The following is a 23078-nucleotide window of genomic DNA, read 5'->3' as shown; positions in this document are numbered from 1 at the left end:
TCCATACCAAACGATCTACTAAAATTATCTTGTCTAGGAACTAGAAACAAGATATAAAATGTGACGCAACTGTTGATAATCAGCGTATTAGTCAAACATGCATTATTAATTTAATAAACATGACTAGATTGTTCGGTCCATAATATCTCCATATGGCCGTTGTAATATTCCTATGCGTTACAGGAAGGGAAAGATTAATTGATTTCTGTATCTAATTGATAAAATTGTCAAACCATCATGATAGAAAGCACTTAATTTCCTATTCCCACATGATTGCATTTCCTGCTGTTTGATGCTAGTAAAACAATCGCGACGATCATATTGCTTTCGGTGCACATTAGTCACACGTGTACTGTCGTGCCTAAGTTCCGGTCATCGTCTGACGCGACCAGTTTGGGAAGAAGAGCTTCAACAGCAGGAGTAGCTTAGCGACATGAAAGTGAAGACTGGACATCGGGAGCTGTTTGGATCGCTGTGGCGTTTCCCGAAGCGGGACGTCTTCGACTGTGTGCCGTTGCATTACCTCATACTGAAGCTGAGCGGTATGGGATGCATAACACCGCTGGCTGGTATTCGCACCGCGTCCACCATAACGACGTTCGTGGATATTGGACTTTTTGTGTTTAACCTTATGCTGGCCGTGAGCATGATGGTTTATGGGACGTTCATCACGCAGCGTCACTTGCAGTCACCCATCATGTTCATCGGAATGAAGCTGGTCAATTTCACCTGTTACGCCTCAACCATTTACGGGTTGATCAGCTGCTTCATCAATCGGCACGAGATCTGGAAGTTCTACAAGGAAGCGCACGCCGTGGACGTCATGCTGGAGGACCTCGGCGAGCGTACCAACTTCAGCCGCAGCTTTGTATTGTTTGTCGCTTACTATGGAACGGTCATGGGGACTTGCTGGCTGGTGATCGCAGTAATGTACAACGCGCATGTTCCCTGGATGTTACTGCTGAATCTGGGCTATTCGTACTTTTGTCTCTCAACCTTCCACATCGTCAGCCTAACGTGTCTGGACGTGGTTTGGATGCGGAACGTGCGCCTAAACCAGGCATTTCGCAAACAATTTTCGCTCGACGGCGGCGTCGTCGATGCACCAACGCTGACTGTCTGCGATACCAAGCAAATGGTAGTACTGCGCCGCATAATGCAAATATTTGACCATATTAGTGACCTAGCGGATAAGGGTAGCTTTTACTATGGCATACAGGTATGGCGGCAGAAGGCGCCCGATCGAGCTTAAGATGTATGCTCGCCATATTGTTTCGTCTTACAGATTATGGTTAGCATTGCGGGGTCGTTCGTGTATTTGCTGTTCTACACATTTGCCTTCACGCTGGTCATCCGTTCCGTGCTGCCGTTCGAGAGTGTGTTCAATATGGGTCCAATCATTTCGTATCTGATGTTTGCATACAATGTGTTCATTGTGGCTTGTTTCGGCAATGCGTTAAAGCAGCAGGTAATGGAATTTGGACCATGTTCATCCGTTGAAAAGGCCCCTTTGATCCCTTATCCCATTTTATTGCATTCACAGGGTAAAATTACATCCCAACTGATCGACAAGGCTATCAATTCGACGAATAATGCAGAATTAATTGAGATGGTATTTGTGGGTCATTGTGCCAGGTCGTCCTGCATCGCTTGCCTGTCGTGTAATGCAACCGGGGCAACGTTTTCCATCACGTGTTTTTGGTTGCACTTGCACAATGTTGTTGTGTGTTGTTCGGTGGATGGTGTTTTCCACATCCGACCTGTGTTGTTATCCCGCGTCGTGTACCGTACCGTTGTAACCGGATGTGTAGAGGGGTTTGGTTTTTTGTTTGTTAAAGCAACTCATGTATGAAAACTATGCACATCACATACGTTAGTTTGATTCGCTATCGTTTGGTTCATTAGAACGGGTAAAGCGAGCCATACAAGCTTGCCGTTTTTTGTATGTGTCATTCCTCTCCATTCATCCAAGCTAAATGAAAAGCCTGTGCTATATAGCGATATCCACGTTGTTTTTCACTGTCGTTCTTGCATATGGGTTGTACGCTTTTGACTTGTTTTGACCACTTTGCACTGACACTTGATCACGCTTGCACGATTGTTTGGATCTGGTTGAAGCTGTCGGTTCGATTTTGGTACATCGGACGATATGGACCTGTGATCCACCGAATGGTGTGCCAGTAGAATGGACCTTTGATTGCTTGCCCAGTGTGTCATCTGCCATTACCTCGTGTTCGATTGCTTTACGTTGTTAACTTTGCATGGAAATGTTTGCTTTTTGGTCTTGCGTAGAATCTTGCTGTGAGCTTCCGATTTTTTCTGCTGATATCACGTGTCTTAGATTGGGTTCGTTTCATGCTCCATTGATGATGATTGTTGCGTTTGTGTTGGAGTTGTTGTTCTTGTTATGCTTTGACGCATGTGTCTATGACATTAGGATGTTATATATTTTCGGCTGAATGCATCCAGAAGCTTGCTAAATTTGCGTTAAATGCGCTCCCCCCTCTTTCCATGCATCGCACCCCGCTGGACACGGACGGCTTTTTTTGGGACAATTTCAATCATGCTGGCGTGAAACGGCGTCGTGGCAGTTGCGAATGTTTTTGATGCAGCTGGGCCATCGATCACCGTTGATAACATGCGGACTTTTTCCATTCGACTGGACGCTGATTTTTTCGGTAAGCTTTTCATCATGCCGGTGTACCCCCGCCCATTGCTATTGCTTCTCAAACACGCTTAAACTCAATTTGAACCGATATGGAAAAACGGGCGCACTGATGAAGGCAAGGAAAGAAACACGGTGAAATACGGCGCATTTGCTGTCAAAACATAAACACTCGCACGGTGCCCGGGCTCGCTTCCATTCGGCAGCAGCCGAATGTGAGGCAAGAAAATGGTGCTTTATCAATGCTTGCTTACCATTTATCCCGCTGCACTTTATCGTATCGCGTGTGTTAGCTTAACTGATACCATGATGCTGAAGCTGATACAGCTTTTGCATATTGTTTTATTGATTCTTGCAATGGGCGCAAAAACACATCCCCAAGCGTTAAAAATAAATAAATAAACAAGCTCCTGTGACAGAAATTCAATAACAACAAGTCGCTTCGAAAGGATGAGGTGAAACAACAGCGAACGTTTTAAAATTAATACGATACATTTGAAAGCAGTGTTTGTTTACGTAAAAGCTCAAAACAGACTAGAATATAGCTTCCCACAAGGTGAAAAATATTAAGTTCATCCATTGTGCTTTATTCCAGATCTTATCCACCGCGGCCACTTACATCATCATTCTGCTGCAATTTGAAAGTGCTGGAAGTTCAGCGGCCTAAGAGTGGGGAAATCCTAACATGAGTTAAGTGTTCGCGCAGCAGCGAATTAAAAAATAATCATCCCCCATGATAAGTGCTTGGAAAGCTTCAAACAAACGTCAATAAACACAGCCAAGAAAGCAGCATCGAACATTTGTCAATTGTTCATCCGAATGCTGCTCCAAATACGACGGACACCAGCGGATCGTGACAATACTTGCGCAGGCCCGTCGCCTTCTTGGTTAGCGTTGAGCTAGAAAACGCCGGAAGGAATATTTCACGCAGCGCTGCGAAAACGCAACACATGTCTCGTCTTTTTATCTTCGAGTCATGTACAGAATTCCGTTTCAAGTTGACGTCCTGCCCGTACGGCACCGCTCAGCACACAAGTGTCACCGTGTCGTTTGGCTGTCCTGCAGCTGCAATAAGGGCCCGGCGCCATTAACACCGCAGGGAAGATGAAATTTCTATTGTGAACGTCTCGTGTGGTTCTTTTGTGTGTGGTTCTCATTCGAAAAGTCACGCTTCTCCGTCGTATGTGACGGCGACGGTTTTGGCAGTCTCTGCAGGCCGTCAGGGAGTGTGAACGAAGAATGGATGATACATCCAGCAACAACAGAACGTGGTGAATGTTCTAATCTAAAGCGTTGGGACGTACACAGAGGGGGAATGAAGACCGCATCATTGTGAAAAACGAACATCCAAAGCGTTGGAGTTAAGGGAGAGTAATTATAATTCCGACCGTGTGACAACAGTTCAATATTTTTGTAGTGATGCTTTTTCAATCATACACAACAAACGATCCACAAAAAAAGGAGCGTCGAGGGCTCATGGGATTTACCTTTTGATCGATGGAGCGTATCTTTCTGTACTGCAATCGAGCAACGCTATACGGCGTCTGATATGTTTTGATATTTTGTGTCCTTTTATTCGTCCTCCGAATCCTTCTTTTTGCTTTAGGATTGTCAGCACGTCTCGTCATTGTGTTGGGTTTAAACAATGGGGATAAAAATCTGGACGATGCTGAAAAACATGTAAAAATTTATTCCGTTTTTTGACATTCGGAATGAAACTAAACTTTTCATGTGGTGACTAATTTGATATATTTATCTCCATTTGCACATTTTTACAATTGTTGCAATATTGGGCGTATAAGAATAATGCATGTTTGTTATGTACAGGAATATCAGAGCTTGTACATAATGTTTGTACTTGGGAATTTACATCGCTGTTATCTAATTCTCACACCAAAATCAGAGTAAAGATATACCAAAACATGATTGTTTACTTCTCTATTTTTTGTTATAAGGTAAAACCCTTCTGAGATCTGTCCGTTGCTCCTGGAAATTCATCTTTTCTTGGATGCAGGATATCCCGGATAACCTCTAACATATGCCATTTCCAAACAGCATGTTACATCAACATTAAGTCATGTCCGGTAGCATGATGGTAGCAGCGCCCGTCTTCATATGAACGGACCGGACCAAAATCCCGTCCCCCGTAGCAAGGACTTGACTATCTGGCTATGTGGTAAAGTAAGTTGATACGGCCGGCCAGGCCGTTCTATTGAAAAAAAGCCATGAAAAGTATAATATATTCCGAGCTGATCATGAGCGAATTAAGATTTTTCGTTTGAAGCGAGAATTCAAGGAAAAACATGCAGAAAATTAGACTCCAAATTTGAGTCAGCCAAAGACCCCATCAAGACAATGGTCGGTCAAATGTTTCTACTTCGATTAAAAACCTGTTCGGATAACATTCTCAAATTCTTAAAAAAAGCTCGACCTGCATGTATAATATTTTATCCTAGTTTTAAGATATACTATTCAAACTGCATAAACGAAAATAAGCAAACAGAATGAAGCCGAAATCCGCTAACGCTTTTGCCGGGCTGATTGAGAAAAGTTTGCAGTGTTGTACGACTACACAACGAATAAACGAATTTGCACTCATGGGAGAAAAATCAAACCAGCGAGGCATAAGCATTCCCACTTGCAGATTGTATTGACATACGGTCGACGGATCGACGGATGTTGCGCTGAGTTTGATTTGAATTCAAGTGAATGTGCCACTGTGAGTAGATAACTCTTCGTACCGCAGCCAGCAAGGCGCCCAGGCAAGGCGCGATGTGTTTGCCTAGTGAAATACATCCACTTCCGCGTAGGGGAGTGTGACAAATTGGTAGCTGGCTGGTAGCGAGGCACAGAAATGATGAATAAAATGGATGCGTTATTATCCCGATTCGATCTCGCAAAACAAACATGCTTCATGTGTTTGTGTCGACGAAGTCTGCCACAATTGAATATTTTGAAACTTTTTCTTTTACCTGCACAACGAAACACATGTTGCATGATCTTCCTTCCTGATCGGCTACCTTTCCTGCCAGATTTGTTTCCTTTGCTGGTGATGCTACCAAACCCCAACGGGTAAATGAATTTAATTGAAAACTTCCAACGTGCCAAATTGAATTAATTTGATGTGTGTTTTTTTTTTCTCCCCTCGCTCTGCTCTCTCACTCTCTCGCTCTCTTCCTCTCTGCTCTGTTTAATATTCAAACTTCTAAAACATCATATGTTTGCCGTACTTTCGGTCGTTGTTTTTGGTCGTTGGTGCTCCACGGTTTGGCAGATCTGGCCATATGCCGGCTTTAACGTAGCCATCGGCGATGTTACGTGCCTAGGAGAAGCGAGCAAAAACTTTTGACGAAGAACGATGAACCCCGTTGGTCGGCGTTGGGATGCTCTGTCCTCGTGTCTTCGAGCGTGGTGTTTATACGGGTGCTATAAAGTTTTACTTCTAGCAAAATCCTTATTTTTTGAAACGCATTTCGAGTTGGGAAGTCTGCTGAGGTACCTCACCCAGTTAGCGGTTGTTGTTAATGCACCTTCGGCTTACGAAACTTTTTTCCTTGCCCACACATTGATGTGCGTATGGTTTAATGTAAAAGGGCAGAGCGCATTAGAGAGCTTCGCTTTTTATTATTACGACGATAGTCGATAGAATCACAATTCACGTACACCATTAAGTGAAAGTGTTGAAAGTTACAGTTCATTTTACCCAAAAACATAGTCACCGAGTTGAGGTTTCTTCGATTTCAAAACCAATTCCTTGCGAGTGTGTGTTGTCAGTTGTTTCAACGCTTTAGTACCCTCAATCGTAGGTCATGTTTATTTTGTAGAAAGATAACATCTTGAAGTCTCACCAGCGGAAACTTCAAACCAACGTACACGGCATGCAACGGTACTGCACCCATTAGCATACCGATCGAAGTGTGGGTAAGTGTGTGAAATCCTATTAATCCTTCCGCCTGGTGAAAAGCGGGTCACTCAATGATCGCACTACGGCAATGGCAACAATGTTAAACTGCTTAGCCGATTTTACTCTCTAACGACGTTAGCTTCCCACTGTACGTCAATGCAGGTTGTAGAGTTCGGGAACTCCATCGGATTCGGATTCGTTGACCACCGAGAGACAGAACGAGGGAGCAAGATGCTGGCCAGTATTCTAATTGTGTTGCTATCACTAGTTTATTGGCACATGTTCAAAGCAGCCAGGTGCTGCCCGATGTGACTAGCACGGGCTGAAAAGTTTCGATGTCTGTTGCTGATGTTGGAGTAATCAGCTGTGATCGAAGCTCGGCAGCCTCGTCAACTGGGAAGACGATCCAAAACGTATAGTTGATTTGATTCAATTAAATGATTTCCTTCCTATCATCCCTACCAGCTGGCTGGAATGCTAGCTGCCATTCGCATGAGTCATTAGTTATGGATGAAGTTTACGATGTCGAAGAGCCGCACGGTTTGAAGCGGCTCGTTCGGACCTGGTGTCGGGGACGGTTTATTCCATTTGTGTTAATAAGTATGATTGCCTACTCCCTTTTTCCTACATCCAAACAATGGCGAGTTCGATTCGATTGTGTCTACACAAAACATACAAATGTTTGTTTTGCCGTAATGAACGGTTCATCAATACGGCGGTGATCAGTTTATAGAGCGGACTGAGCTGCATGGGCACAAATTGCATTTGATGTTTAAAAACCCTTCGGTTATGCCGAGTGTGCAATGCTGAACATGACTTCATTCGTTGAAAAACAAGAAATAGCTCATCATTCTGTTTACAATAAATCTTTAATGTGAAATGTGAAGGCAAAGGTTGCAGGTTTCCAAAATGGTGAACACAATTCCAGGATCACCAATTAAAACTCATGCTGCAGAACGTGAACACAGTTTGGTTAACGATTTTACAGTTTGGTAATTGGTCTACGCTTTTGCTACCCAGAAATGGACCATCGGTTTCAATAATTGCGAAAATAAATTGCGACTAGTAAATCTCATCGCATATGCAGGTGAAGCTTTTAATTTATGTTACAACCACGCAAACAGTGAGAGCGAGAGAATCGATGATCCATCTATGACTGTTTCACTTGCACGGACACGGTAGAATCGTGTTGCTGGGCTATGCCTAACTTAATCGCCCAAACGCAATCAAGAGAGCATAGAACACGCACATTTTGGTATATGACTAATGGACAAAATTACTATCGTTTCTCGCAATGGTTGATTCCCTAAGTGGTTCGATGTGGGTACGCAATCATGTAATGTGTGTTAGTACGCCCGAATTGTCACAATAAAGCTTTATCCTGTTAAGCTAGTTTGAATAAACACGAAAGTAATAAAAATAGCTTAGAAAATGTTCTGATCGATTGAAATTCTTTAATAGACGATGGATTTAATACTGGAAAAGGAAGATAATTTTACCTAAATTGATCACAATTAAAATTGATCTTCAATTTAATTATTTAAGAATTAGTTATAGCACATGAAACGTATGAAACGTTTTCCCCTTGAGATATTGTAGTATTGAGTGAGTTCATTCCTTCAAGAATTTCCATATTTAGACCTTCAAAGTCCTAGGGATTAGAGAATCTTACACGCTTACTAACAAAAGTTATTTGCAGCTACTGCTATGCTCGATGCTAGTTAATGGAATAAACAAATTAATGGAATCAATGTTGTGCGAAATGTAGACAACGCTTTCCGCATGAAGTACGTTGATACTAAAGCTGAATGAATAGTCAACTTCCCGAGGTACGCCGTATCGATGAACGCATCAGAGCTTGGTACGGAAAAGGGCTAAAAGGGCTTAGCCTCATTGACTGGTCAGAGGGTAGCAGGGGCGAAAGTTTAGCAAAAACCCAAGGCCTTTAGGAAAGTTTTGCTGTCTTAGAAGTAATGTTTAGTATTCTTCGAGAACGACAGGGTCGAACCAGGGCCGAAGCAATCATCGAAGTAGAGCGTGAGCAAAGGAGTGTTTCCGTGGTCAAGTGGCTTCCACAGCTCGAAGTGGAATGGTGTTGTTTTTCATTAGCGTAACTGAAATTGTTCGTAAACGGTCGACTAATTGCGTACAATGCATTATCTCGGCCGGTATGTTTGGGGGGGAAAGTTCCACTCCCAATGGTATTGGAACGAGCCCGGTACCCGGTAAACGGTATAATCTTGTTTGATATTGTGAACTTTCTGTTCTATTCTCCAAACGATCAGACAGGCTTTAATACAGCTACAACCTTGCACGATCTGCATAGAAACAAAGCGTTAAAAATCACATTTAAACCCTCATTCACACGTAGCTTAACTACATAAATCTCAGCATTCGGAACGGAACAAAGCTGCCCGGCGAAAGATAAATAAGTTTGACTGCTGCGTTATTTATTGGATTTTCGTTTGACATCAGCATGCAATCGTGAGTGACAGCTATTGTTCATTTCTTTGAAGCTGGCACTATTGATAATAACGAAATATTCATTCAACGCACTTTCCGGGACACGATGGACAACACAACAGAGCAGAAACAAAGGACTTCGCAGAAAGTGTCATCGAAAAATTAATTTAATTATTCAGGATGGGCCTCAACTAAGTTTTTGGTAATAAATGCCACAGATTGATTTTTGGGTTTTGTGAAATTTATCACGAAAGGGGTTTCCATGATAGTGGTATCCGGTTCCGGGATGTAAATTTTTGGGAACTCACAATCCATATTGCTCTGATTAACTCTGCTCGATCTCTAATGTAATGATATTTCCAGTGAAGTTTCTTAACAATCACCGCTTGGGGTCAGTAGAATTTGTCCGTGAGCAAGGGACGATCATTGTGAGGTGAAGCATTGGCTTCGCAAACTGTCATTATAAACCCTGCCGTGGTGTTGATGGTGTGCTTTGGATTATCAAGTTCCGGCGGTCGTAGAAGTTGCTCCGTGAAGTGTAATTTGCAACTGCCAGATCCGATTAAACAGCCATGTTGGGGCGCAGAAAAGCGTTTCACCCCAGTACGGAGTTTTCGACTGCAGGGCCACTGCTTTGTTCCTGTTCGATGTGTTGTGCTGTGCTGGCCTAGTCCCTCACACGTGAAATAGGTACCAAACTGGAGGAAACTTGCGAAATTTAATATGCACCGATGCATCCTTCCCTTCCCTGTGTGTATGTGTGTGTTCGGTTATGGGGAAATTTATGTTGTTGTGCACCGGTCGTACCCTACTTTCGTTTCCATCGCATTAAAGGATGAAAAGTTGTTTTGCGGAATGCGGTTATCGCATCTGCTGCAAGGTGCATCGGTGTACAGTGCGTGACGTCGTCTATTTCGTTGGTAGGAATCCTGCGAAGCAAGCAGCATTTTGTACTGGGGCACGTGAGTTGTGTCCGCAAGTTGTCCTCCTGTCCTTTGTACCATGTTCATGAAGTGAAGATCGTGCAGATCTTGTGTTTTGAACGAGGAATTTGGCCAATTTCTAAATAGACCACCGGGAAGCACTGTACTATTCGGAAGCAAAACTTTTACACCGTGTTTCCTGGCCAACATTCCCCTTTACCTGGGTAAAAGCTTTGGCTGTCCGGGGGCAAGGTTGTCGAACAGGGCACGCACACATTCCAGCACACTTGGCACTTTATGAGTTATAATGAGTGGAAGTGAAAAACATTCCGACGGTTTGCATTTCCTCTTATCCTTCATCAAGATGCGGCTGATGCAGCACACGGTGCGGTGTGAATCGTTGTGTATTATCACGCTCGGCTCCACCGCCAATGGTGACCGCGAAAAGGCAGGTCAGTGTCAGTGAATGAATTCGCTTGCAGTTTGTGCAGCGAACGCGAGATGAATCCGCAAAAACCCAGGGAGTGCTCGGGAAGGACACGAAAACACGGGATGAAAGTTTCATGTGCTTGGTTCGGGCACGTCCCGCTGCAGCCCAGCCGGCGAAGTGGTTGCCATGTCTTAACTAATGATATATAGTGTCGATGACGATGTAATTAGGTGTGATGTAGTTGTGGTGCACTTTTGAGCGAGGGTTACGTGGTTAGGTCATGCAGCATGGTTGTCACGTGCCACGCCGCGGGCGAGACAACAAGCGGGACATTGTAGAAGAAAGTTTTATTACATAAACGTTTTGCTGAAACTACTACAATCGCTATCTATGGATTTTGTCAGAATGGCTCTTGGTCCAGAATCATCAAGGATTGTTTGCAGATGTGTCCGTGCTGTGTTGCAATATACCACTGATGAAGAATTTTGGCACTCCCAGCTCAAACTGAATCAAAATTACACTGTACGTAGCAATGGCGGATATAATCTAGAGCAAAAAAGGAAAAACAAGATTAAATAATTGATTATCCTTCTTTTTGCTTCAAATGCCGCCTACCGAAAGTGCTAGCGTCCAGTCGAAGCAAAACAAACCACAGGACACAACTGGTCGCTGATGTTGAATGTGATGCGAAAAGAGAACGAGCTAGTATAACAGTAGTCAGTAGCAAAAAGGAGAGAAGAATAAAAGAGAAAAAAACATTCGTTATATACAGATTGACCAAATCGGGCGACATTCCGATAGTTAGCTGAGCCTTTATCCTGCCCGTCATCAAAACTCGAGCGAGTCCTGCTCAATTGAGGTGTGGCATTGGGGATGTGGTCAATGAAGGAAATAAGCGGATTATCTTGGATATTATACGGGTTGCGTTGGTTGGAATAGTGGTGACTTGTAGCGCACTGTTCCGATCGTCAAGAAACTCTCTACATACCCGCTCCACTAGTGCTGGTGTCTTAGATGATTGATTTATTGCCTTATGGACGAGGACGGCCGTTTGTCTGCCCTAGGGTTGTGTGGGATAAAGCGAAGAACGCAACGGCGCGGTCAATGGGTTTAGCGGTGGCCCACTAGTGATTGGCTTTGAGCGGAATGAGATAGAGCAATGTATTAAAATTACCTCTCGTTTCAGATCGTTTCCGAGCTTCACCAGAAGCAAGAAGAGCACACTGTACAGCATGGAAACCATCGTATAAATCATGACCATGGCAAGCACAAGTGGCACTGAGTAGGTGAATATGTGCCCAATGGAAAGGATGGCAAACACTGTTGCTACTATTAGCGAGGCACAAAAGAACGTTGGCTGAAAGATCCAAGAGAAGATGGACATTTATGAAAGAAATATTGCTCACGCACACACACACAAATGAAGTTGCATGTCGAAATTACCTGCCACACGAATATCGAGCAGTATAATCGAATGGCATCGCACAAATTGCTGTAGATTTCTATAAATCCTTGAATTCGACACATCAGTTCACCGTACGATGGCACCGGGTCCGCCGAGGGCATCTCCAGAAAACAGACCCTACCCGACGTAATGCATTCGATATATTAGTATCGATTTGATCGGTTCTGCCGAAAGCGATATCAAATATTAAGCACCGTCTGCAATGCGAACCATACCGTAGCTGTTTGTTGAGCGTAAGAAGTCGTTCACGAAACCCGTACAGACCGCCGATGAATGCTGTCACGCAGGTTACGTGTACAGTTCGTATGACGTAGTAGTATATGAACGCAACCTCCATCGACTTGCTCCACGGACTGGATATGTAATTAGCGAACTGCTTTCCGGCAACGTACTCGTTTAGAAACAGTAAAACTTGAAAGAAGAATGCCCCCAAAAGGAACGCGACACACACTAGATGGATTTTGGAGTGTTGGATTGCGGCAGAGCATTTGTAGAACTGGAATGGACCATCAAACGAACTGTTAACTGGTGTGTAACCCTTTTAGCGCGGTTTGCAGCAATTACCAAGTGATCCGTTTCCTCCACCAACTCTACCATGCGTAGGAATCTTTTCCGAAAAGCTAGCACCAACACAGACGAAATGGAGCAATTTAAACCACCGATGAGATATAGCAGCAGCGTGACCATGATCATGATGCGCGACATTGGCATCTCGAGGAATGCCTTTGTCCAGGAAGCGTAAAGCATTTGAAGAAAAACTATTTGCCACACTGTAAAAAGTACTATATCCATAAATTTAACTTCCACTCTCAGTGTCTTCGTGCGCGCACTGGTACGATCAGTAACGGCTGCGGTTCGGGTGATGGAGAACGGAAACACACCGAACAGCCGTAGTACGCGAATGTTCGGTCGAATTGTGTCGAAGAAATTCCCGATATTGAACCAATATTTTAAGGAAGTTGACATTTTGGGAAATTTGTTGCTACCTTCGGAAGGGAAAATGTTGTTTGGCCGGGTTTTCTTTATCACTAGCAACAATTGCCACCGATGGAGGCGCACGGTTGCTGGTACAAATGATTCCACTTCGGATTGCTGAATGATTCCTCAACTCAACTCAAGCAAAATAAAATACTTGCTACAACTTTGAACAGCCCGCATCAACTTCCCGTCTGTGACTGACGCACGGCTAGAAACGACACACCCTGGCGAGAAATATGGGCAAGTCCGTTGTTCGCGGGACACCCGTTCACATTTGCACTGGTGAGGCGTGAAAAGATAAACAGAGGAGCTGCTTGTTTACAGAGCGAGAACGAGTCATAATATTTGTGTATCGGTAACGGGAAGACTTGTGGTGAATGGTGATACCATTGCAAGTGGCAACACTAGTGGCAGTGAAGTGTTACAGGTGGGAAAATCATTCGCATGAGGGTTTTTCATTGGCACAGGAACGTGCGAGTCGTTTCGGGATTGGTTTCGAGGAAAGAGTTTTGATACTTCCGAGTTCACAAAGTGGTTTTATTCGGGAAGAAACTACACTAGAGCGAAGCTTTCAATCCAATCTTTATGTTATTTTTATATAGTGATAATCATTTGTTAAAGTGAAATAGAGTGAATAAAATTGATACGTACTCCATAATATTTTGTTTCTTTAGAATTTGCTCTTTTACAGCTTGAAAAGTGATCATATCAGTGGCAGCAACAGCAAACAGTTTCCTTGCGCCATTAGCCTCGGGGATTGGATCAAATGGATTCGTCCTTGAGCGTGGCAAAGAAAAGGAATCGAAAAGCAGGAAAACAGGAGGTATCTCCAGCTTATGAATATTTACTGGGTGCAAGGGAATGCTAGAGTGCAGCAGCATTGACTACGAAAGGACATGATCTTGGACTTATACAGGCAATTGAATAAAGAATGGTATTTATTCAGCAAATAAACTATCGCAAAATGCCCAGTCACCGAGGACACATTTTCAAACGATTCAAACGACCGAAGTAAACGCTCTGCAGCTTGGAGGACTTTGGACCGTATCGTGCTCGCCTCTAGGGCTGATACCATGTTTCAACCCGAGCGAAGGACGGCAGTTAAATAAAACAGAAACTTCACTAATTTGCTGTTGCTACAGCTTCACTCTTCGGGAAGAAGCGCCCCCTGACGAGTGGTCGGAGCTGACGGCAGCGAAAGAGATCGGTGACAGTGATGCAAACTTTTTAACGTTGCAACAGTACGCAACCATGGGCGACTGGGCGACATCTCGCTGTCATACTGCAACACACAGTGCATGGCTGTGACTTCTTCAGATTTTGCCACCACCGACAGTGCCTGAGAGCCAGCGAGACGGAGTGGTGATAATTTATTTAAATTGCAACAAAAAGAAAATGTTATCCACAGCCCGGCCAGCGTAATGACGTTAAATCATTTAAAAACGGCCACCCCAAACGGATGTCCAGGAAGTTGTGTGTGGCTGTGTGGGAAATTAGTCTTCCGTGCTGCGCTCTGTACGCCTTCCGTGAGATTTCTGTCGGCAAGCGACAGCGTCCGAAATGGAAACCCGGATAGGATGGAGCCGCACAATCGGTGCAACATTGCTGTCAACTTTCATATCCTGTGAAATGAAACGAAGGGCCCTTCAACCCACAGTGGCGGCATGGTACTGCTTCAATTTCCATTTGGCATTTTTCCTTGGCCGTGCTGAAGCACCGACAGTAACGGTATAATGACGAACGTAAAGTTTTTCGATAAAGAGATAAGCGGAATAAAATAAATGTTTTACGTGACAAGCGTTTATTTTCCGAGCAAAATATGGGGCCATTCAGGACTCTCCCCGGTACTCCGGAACACCCCAAAACGGTCAGTTACAGAGAGACGTGAGGAATTTGGTGCTGCTATCTCCGATGGCAGCATGCGGTCAATCCCAGCAGGGGGGGTTTTGCAACCTTTCTGGAGCGAGCGATAAGGGAAAGGATTCACCTGAGGTACCGTTCACAATCATATGCCGGAATGGAAGGCCCTTTTGTTTCGGGCTGCGGGTTGTTCATGGGACTTGTATTAATTTTCTCGTATCATAAATTAAACTACAACGACTATCACTTGAAATTTCGAAACTCCTTCTCCTTTCGAGAGGGGTTCTGTTTAAATATTTTTTGCATTTTACATTCGGTGTACCTTAAATTTATTATCTAATAGTGGGACACTTCGGACACCTTACCGTTTCCGAAAGGCCTTTGTGTAGCAAGGCTACGCAAGGTGGCAGGCAAGTGTTTGAAGAAATGTGGGACTTATTAAAACAGGAAGAAACACCGTTAATCCTGCAAGCAATTGCGAGCAAATCTAAAGCGAAAGATTGCGTCCTCTGCCCCAAGTGAAGATGGTGACGCCCACCAGCATTAATATGGGTAAGCTGTAAGCAGTAATCAGTCGTAATTCGTCTGTTTTGCAGTCAAAGAAAAAGCTAATCAATGTGTCAAGTTCTGGCAGTGGTTCATTTTTCACTCAACCGAACGGTGTGAGAAAATGGGACAAACATAATGCTGGCGGTGTCCACAGGAAGCGAATATCATCGTTGGCCGTTGGGGTGATCGTGAGGTAAGCATTATAAGAAAATGAGTTTTTCTTTGAGCGATGATTTGACGAGTGGTTTAACGGTCGAAATGCCCTGTCTGTGCTTCACAGCTGGTGGTGGTTTGTGCGGACCAGAAACATGATAAATGAATGGTAACATCCATCAAAAAACTATGCGGTTATCAAACTAAGAGCAATAATGATTATTTCGACTAGTGAAAGCAACATCTCTTGCTCTTATCTCCATATTAGTCCATATCAGTTCACAATTTCCTACACATCCTGCATATAAATATAACTTATAATAATACTCCTTAATGTGAAGATATCCTCTCCTTTCTACTTCCGTACTAGCAAAATAACCTCAAGAGATCTAGGTCTGCCAATTCTGGCTTTCTTTGACTGCGTACGGAGTATTGGTTCGGATGGGATTTTCCCCCAGTCCTGCCGTGTGAGGACCGTCGGTATTGCCAAATAATCCATCGAGCTGCCCATGTAGATTGTAAGTGTGAAGATATAAACGGCTTAAATGAGGTCCTTGAATCCTGATTTATCCTAGGGTATTTTATACTAAAATCTGGTCTGTTCGATATTAGGATTCAAGAGTGTCCTTTGGGGCGAGTCCGTGGTGTATTAATAACGGCGGTGATCTTTAAACGATAGAATTGGACAAAAACCTCGTCTAGACCAATCTTCCGTATGCAGGATTGACCATCTACTTGCAAATAAAGCACAAAAAAGAAAGAAATGGCAGGTCTAGATCTAGACCTCTTGAGGTTGCTGTGCCAGTAAAGCAAAAGGCAGGTTCAGTGCAGCATTACCTCAGATGGATTGTTTTGCATGTCTTTTTCTCACAGAGTCACCAATCAGTTTAATTATTGTACACGTTGTCTGCTATTAGATTTACAATCCATTGACCACAGACACAAAGTTTCTCCATCTAACGAGATAAATGGACGCCAATTAATTGATGCCTAGTTTCTCTATTTATACTACGAAGCATTAGAAACTTTAAATTCTCTTCGCTCCTTTATTGTGGAGTATTAAAAGTATTAAATTATACTCCATTAGGTATCACTTTATATCGCTCAGTTGTCACCATATACTCTCCTCCTAAAGGTTTGATAGCATTGTTCGGAAATCTTCAAAATGAACAAATCAATGCTAAATGCCGTTGCTCAATTCAGAACATTTTAACATCACAATTCAGCAACCGCAACGATCCCAAAAGCTTTATTTTTGTACACTGTCCGTACTCTAACACTGATAGAACAAAGGCAGGCTAGAAAATCTAATCTCCGGCTCCCTCCGTTACTGTCGGGCCCTGTGTCATTGAGGCAACGACGTGTCGAAACGATCTGTTTCATTCATTTCGGAAAGGCGCTAATGTCTCCACAAGCACATTTTCCCCGGGAAATGCCGGGTCGTGATAGGAAAATGGTGCTGCATGCGGTGGCATGTGCCGAGAATGTGTTTCACATATTTTTATTACATTTCCCTTAGCTGCTATTACCACTTTGTTTTATTCATATTTTGTTTCCGTGAAGCAGTAGGGTCGAGGCGAACGGGCTGAGCGAACGGTCGTTGGCTAGTGGTCGGTTTTATTTTTAGGCAGGCACAGACATTGGCTCGAATGATATTTTTGATGGAATGGCATGGCAAGGAGGAGGAGGAAGGTGTGATGAACAGGAAGCAGAAGTGGTGAGGGAAGAAAAACAAATCGAATTGGTCATTTTTTCATAACTCTGTTGACGTAATGGAAGTGGCGAGGAGTGTCTCATGGAAGATCATTGGGTTAGAACAAGAAGGACACCCGTCCCCGGTATCCCTGTGGCTGTGGTGGCCCGTATTATTTTGTGGATATTGTTTGAACGTTTGGTTGCCGGTTGGTGAAGTGGAATTGGGTTAAAAACCGAAGTAGAACTATAACCACTTTTGGGTTGGTGTTGTGGATGAAAGCATACGGGATCGTTTGTCGTGTGGGACTCGTTGGCGTTTAATTTTAACTCAACTTTTCACTGCAATGGACATGGTGCGGACATAGGAACCGGAACGGAAGGTGGAGCCCAGACGAGATTTCGTGGTTTATTTCTGGAGGGTGATTTTGGATTTATTTCCAGCAGTTATGATGCTCCTTCTCATGCTCCACATATGACAATAATAGGGGAGAACAAAAAAAAATACATACTTTATGTTATTTTTGTTGGTGGTTTTCAAAACTATACGCACTACAAACTATACTGCCCATACTGCCACACTGTTTTAATAGTCCGCTGCCCAGCTGACTGGAAAAAGAGCTGGGAAGAGCAAGTTGAAAACTATTTGAAACTATAAAGTCGTTTAACGAGCTGGTTTGATCTCTGGTGGAGTTACTGATGTAAAACAGCACTGTTGTGATAGCACATTAAAATTTCATTTAAATTATCATTCTCTCCCAAAGGTGCTCATGTTGCGAATACATGAGTCAATGAATGAAATTGAATACAATAATTGCAACATGTTTCTGCTAGATGTGAAACAGTTCCAGCGCGCATGCTCCTGCTAGAAATTCGGCGAAAGCAAACTGCATGAAAACCAACGCAGATAACCGTTTTAGAAAGTCAAAACCAGAAGTGAACTCGACCAACGAGGGTTGATAATTGTCTAGCAATTTAGGACATTTTCTCGGTTCGCGGTTTGCTGGATCTCTCACCATTCCTTGTGGACCTGTGTACTCTGTTAGAGAGTGGGAAATAGACTGGCGCAAAATAAAGACGACGACCTAGCACTTATTGGTATAGGTCGAAATTTTGTCCAAGGTCACCAGGAACAGAAAAATGCTAGGAGTCGGAATGAATACCCGCGCAAATTTCTTGGGACGTCACGGAGTTTGTTGCTTCCAATCAGGCAGAAATTTCAGTTTAACTTGTTGGATTGAATGTTGATTTTTGCTGGTCGCGGTTAAATTGATTTTCGAAAAAAGAAACACCCCAGCCTTCCACATCCACATTGCGGTTGCCGACTTCCTGTCGTTACTGGCTACATATAAACGCGCCATCGTGTATAGCAAAGCGTGGTATTTGTTCTAAAAAGTCAACATCGGCAATTGCAGCGAAGGCACACAACCTTCTGGATTGGAAAAACGTTTACTTACCAAAAACCACGCAATCGGTAGTTCGACTTACAACGGGAAGGATTTGTGGAGGGAGTGCTCAAGGAAAGGCACCACATTGAAAACATTGCGTGTGTTTTGCAATTCTTAGCACATCCAAGGCCAAACGGTTTTGCTGGTCGGGGCATTCGGCAGTTGGCACACGAGCAAGTTGTTGATTTGCATTAGATATTAATTAAAATCTGCTTCCGGAAGTTCACATTTTTCATAATTGATTACCCCCACGTTAGACACAGGGAATGTTGGAGCGTTTCGTGCGCTCCACTGGCGGAAGTCGAACGGGCTCAACCTAATCGATTATGTTGTGTACACATCCTTCTGGGGTTTACATGGTTAAAAACAATCCTAATAAGCACTCGACTAACTCGACTCGGCGATGTTTTCTACGGTACTTAACCTTATTAAGCGTTATTCTTGTGCATACATTTTCTGGCTGATGGTGCTGGACTAAAACGTGCACATAACGTACGGCCTTGGGGGCGCAAACCATCATGACACGAAGGAAAAATCTTGATTGGTCACCCCAAAAGGAGATGATGGTCACGAACCGCGTAAAGCAGATTAGTGGAAAACAAGAAAAACGCTACAAAACCAAAGCGTTATTTGAATGGGATATTGTGTACGGTGGAGTTATTGTTGAGTAACAATAGCTTGTCGCATCTGAAACCTCCCCTCCCATCTCCCCAAAACACACACAGACAGATACACCAGCTCATACGAGGGAGGAATGGCCAGGGCCCTCAGGACAGATGATGAAGATTCGTGGCGCACGTTTAAGTGGAGATTCACTTGCAATGTTTTTGCAGTGCCGAGCGTTGGTGGATTCCACGGGCGTATACCTCCAGGGGTCTTGTGCAGAACTGAAACTCTGCACAGGGAATTCCGTGCGGCTTTGGTACACGCGCTCAAGCACAGGTGAGCGCATTTTCCCGGCTGCCATTGGGTGCTGGCATGTCCAGCTTAGATGAAGCTTCTCACGTGTGCTACCGGTGTACGCGCGAGTATTGTTTGCGCAAAGGGACAGGAATCTGTCGGATGCGGTGCAAAATATGTTATGCAACATAAAACACTGAAATAACCATATATTCATAAGGTAGCATCGTTTTCTTCATCGAGCTGAATCCCTGCACCTTTCGCTGTGACTGTTCACTGTGTTCTGAACCGGCGGTGTACTGATTGTGCTCGGTTGTTCCTGGTGCGAACGGGGGCCCATGTTTCATCTTTCCTTCTTATTGGAGCAAAAGACTTATTTCGTATTCATGTTTGTACGTTAAGCGAATCTTAAATTTAAGCTTACCGATGCTCACGAAATTTCCACCTCCACGAAATTTCCTTTGCCACGCAACTCTCCGTCTGCCATACGTTTTCCATCATGGGGATGTGTTTTTCTTTCCAAAGGCCCCGAAGGAATGAAGCGGTGGATGGCGAATGAAATCTCAGAATGCAATAATTTGAGGACACTTTGCCGGATTCTTTGGTGAGATTTAATATTTTTCTTTTGTCTTTGTTCCCTTTTTTATCTGTTCCATGAATGCGAATGTCACATCCACTGCCAGAGCTGTAAGGTAAGACATCGTAACCGGGGAGTGTGCTCCAGTGTTACAAACGTTACTGTACGAAGTGCAGCAGTGAAAGATCACTTCTTCCGATACTGTACTAGCGAGAGCTAGTCGAGCTGCTGATGCTTGCCTCGGTGCATGGTTACGTTTTACGGTTAAAAAGAACCGTTCCGTAAGGTACTACGTCGTTCCGTGTTTGTGCTTGTGTTGACGTTCGATGGAACTAAAAGTGGATGCGTGAAGAAACGTTGAAGAAGGACATCGTGGACCGGGAGTTGCATGCAATTCGCATGAAATTTATCCATCGAAAAACCAAAAACATTTGTTCTACCACCACAAGCAGCAACTCCGCACAGTGCGAATGCGCTCACGGTGATATTGTCTTACCGCTCTCGACGTGGTCATCCTTCGGCACAATCTAACCGTTTCCCGTATGTCTGTTCCGTAGCTAGTGCCATTAGCGGTAACGAGCGGGAAGAATCGTGGGTAGGTAGGTACGTAGGTCCACAAAGCTCATACATGTGTCAGAGCACGGCGTCACGGAAGCTCGGAAGGTGGAAAAGTGTCTTATCTCACCGGCAGATGTTATGTGCCGTGCTCGTCTGGTGTAGTTTGTTGTTCCTTTGGGATGGCATGGGCTTTCTAGACAAGCGATGGGGTTTTGGGCTGTGGTTGGATTGTTCTGGCAAGCTTTGTTCAAAGGAATGTCAGTACAATGACTCCTCATTTCCGCAGCAAAACAGAATCTCTTCACATCGCATTGGCGCGATAAACTCGTGCGAAGGTAAGATGGGTAAGTGACAGCAAACGCAACACACGGGCTGGGCAATACGGCCTACCTTTGCTTTAAATTTTGCCATGATTTAAGCTTTGAATGACTTATTTTAAAAGTACTGAAAGTAATTCGTTACTGAGACTGGATCAATGGAGTAATCTATTTTTCGATTTTTTTTGTACCAAAGCCTCTGTAAAGCATACAATTCCAATTCTGAATTCCAGGAGCCTGGAGTCTGGAAACTTTATTCTGTCAAATTTCTGAAATTTCAAATCTTCAGAAAACATATTCCAGTTCCACAACTAAACAAACAACTCCAACAAACCAGTGCACATTCCGTGGAAAGCTGCTGCTTGATTACCGCTGGCAAACTTTTGACAAACACCCGTATGATACGTCGAGTACAATACCACGCAGACACGCAGTACGACGTAAAAATCTATTCAAAATTGAACACAAACCCTGCCTGCAACATTTTTGACAAATTTTTACTCATGAAACTCAGGATTTCTAAAGTATCACAGGTTAAAATCGCGAAAAATTAATGTAAAACTATTAAAATCGTCGGAAGACCTCTGATGAACACTCCATACTGATCCATTGCGGACACGGAACCGGGGAATATAAATTGAAAATTGTTAGAAGACTGGTGGAAATCGTTTCATACAAAACTACTGTATTATTTGCAATCCTTTACGATACGATTGCTTAAATCAATTTGGTGTAAGTAAAAAAAAGTGAGAAAACCCATTATTCGATTTATTTTCCCTTTCAAGGTAATTCGCGTTACGATCATGATACTTTTACTTTAATGAAGTCATCTGAATGATAAAGAACATCGATTTGGTACGATCTCTTTGTAAAGTTTGCTGCCAGTTCGCAACAAAAGGCACCGTATCGCCTGTCTCCTTGGCACTCGTTAATGGCGCTGCTTTTTTAAAAAACTTCTTCTTTGAATTCACGTCTTTCAAAGACTTTAAAACAAAGAACATGGAGAGAGTGGAACGAGCCGTTACATTCATGCCGTATATTCACGCTCTGACTGTGGTATGAGAACGTAAGCGGAGTGCCAGGATGAATTTTGATTTATATGTTGGAATAATTGACGAGATTGATCGATGTGCGTGCAAAAGGGCTTTGGCGAGAAGCACCATGACGGAAGGCATTGCGGTAAAGGGAAATGATGTTGGATGTAAAGGCTTGGAATCTTTTCCAAGTTTCCGGCCTGTTCAGTTGTTTAGGCGAGCGAATATTATGATTTATCTTCCATCCGCAGAGGGTTGGTTTTGCATGAGAAGGAATCTGTCGGGTGCATTTTGTAATTTTGATGACGCGGGCACACCCGTCCTTTGTGGCAGACATTGGTCTATGCATTAGTAGATATAAATCACCCATCGGTTCTGGAGAAGCTTCCTTGTTGCCATAAATCATTGTAAAGCGTGTCATGTTTGCTGAACATGGTTAGGTTTATGTTGCACAATCGATTTTTATAATCAGTTTAAAGTGTTTCCAACACTGTGCTTTAAAAGTCTTGTCTTAAATCGAGTCCAGTCATAGACAAAATAAGTCTTCGAAATTAATATGAAAGAACTCCGTCGATTTGCTTACAATGTTTTGAACACTCTGGTTTGTAAAGCTTTCAGCAATGAATCATCACAAAATAGGAGAGAAAAGTACAGAATAATTGCAAAACGATACATCATCATTGAGATGCTCTATCGTATGCCCGAATTGTACATCGTTGGAAAAACTGCACTATGAAGGCGATGAAGCAAAATCATGGACATAATGTTTACAGTTTTTAAATTCAGACTTGAAAGATGTACTAAACGTTCAATACAATACAATCTTCAAGGCAGCATTTGCCTGTAAGTTAAACACTTTTTAACAAAGTTTTACAAAGCAGCAGACAAAGACAAAGCAGACAAATTTTTATTTCAACTTCTTATCGGCTGATTGCTTCTACAGTTCTATTGTGCTGTATCACGAACACCGTTGGACTGTTAACTGCTGGACGTCACAAGGGATACTGCATAACTGACGGTACAATCATTACACCATCCTTGAACGGCATTCTGTACCAAGTGCACCATTCTCCGCCGGCTGTTCAAGATACCTCATTAATCTTCTTTAATTATAAACTAATTGTTTGCGGATAGTGAAAATAATAACAATCATTTGCTCCGA

The 23078-nt window shown here is 43.4% G+C and overlaps 2 protein-coding genes across 2 annotated transcripts; one reads left to right on the top strand and one right to left on the bottom strand.

Annotated features, from left to right (window-relative positions):
• The first annotated feature begins 433 nt into the window (after positions 1 to 433).
• LOC128310349 (uncharacterized) lies at positions 434 to 3332 on the top strand. Its single transcript, XM_053046972.1, has 5 exons — positions 434 to 1219; positions 1286 to 1468; positions 1544 to 1612; positions 2592 to 2678; positions 3261 to 3332. The coding sequence occupies exons 1-5, from the start codon at positions 434 to 436 to the stop codon at positions 3330 to 3332; spliced, it is 1197 nt and encodes a 398-aa protein (XP_052902932.1).
• A 7468-nt stretch (positions 3333 to 10800) lies between these two features.
• On the bottom strand, positions 10801 to 12816 carry LOC128310347 (uncharacterized). Its single transcript, XM_053046970.1, has 7 exons — positions 12415 to 12816; positions 12066 to 12346; positions 11829 to 11967; positions 11560 to 11742; positions 11374 to 11445; positions 11001 to 11087; positions 10801 to 10931 (listed from the first exon to the last, which is right to left on the bottom strand). Exons 1-7 carry the CDS (start codon positions 12814 to 12816, stop codon positions 10812 to 10814), a joined length of 1284 nt encoding a protein of 427 aa, XP_052902930.1. The 3' UTR covers positions 10801 to 10811.
• Positions 12817 to 23078: the final 10262 nt, after the last annotated feature.

Source organism: Anopheles moucheti, chromosome 2 (assembly GCF_943734755.1).
Source record: "Anopheles moucheti chromosome 2, idAnoMoucSN_F20_07, whole genome shotgun sequence".
NCBI classification, from domain to species: domain Eukaryota; kingdom Metazoa; phylum Arthropoda; class Insecta; order Diptera; family Culicidae; genus Anopheles; species Anopheles moucheti.
Note: the sequence above shows the minus strand (reverse complement) of the source record. Positions and strands in the feature narration are given on the sequence as shown.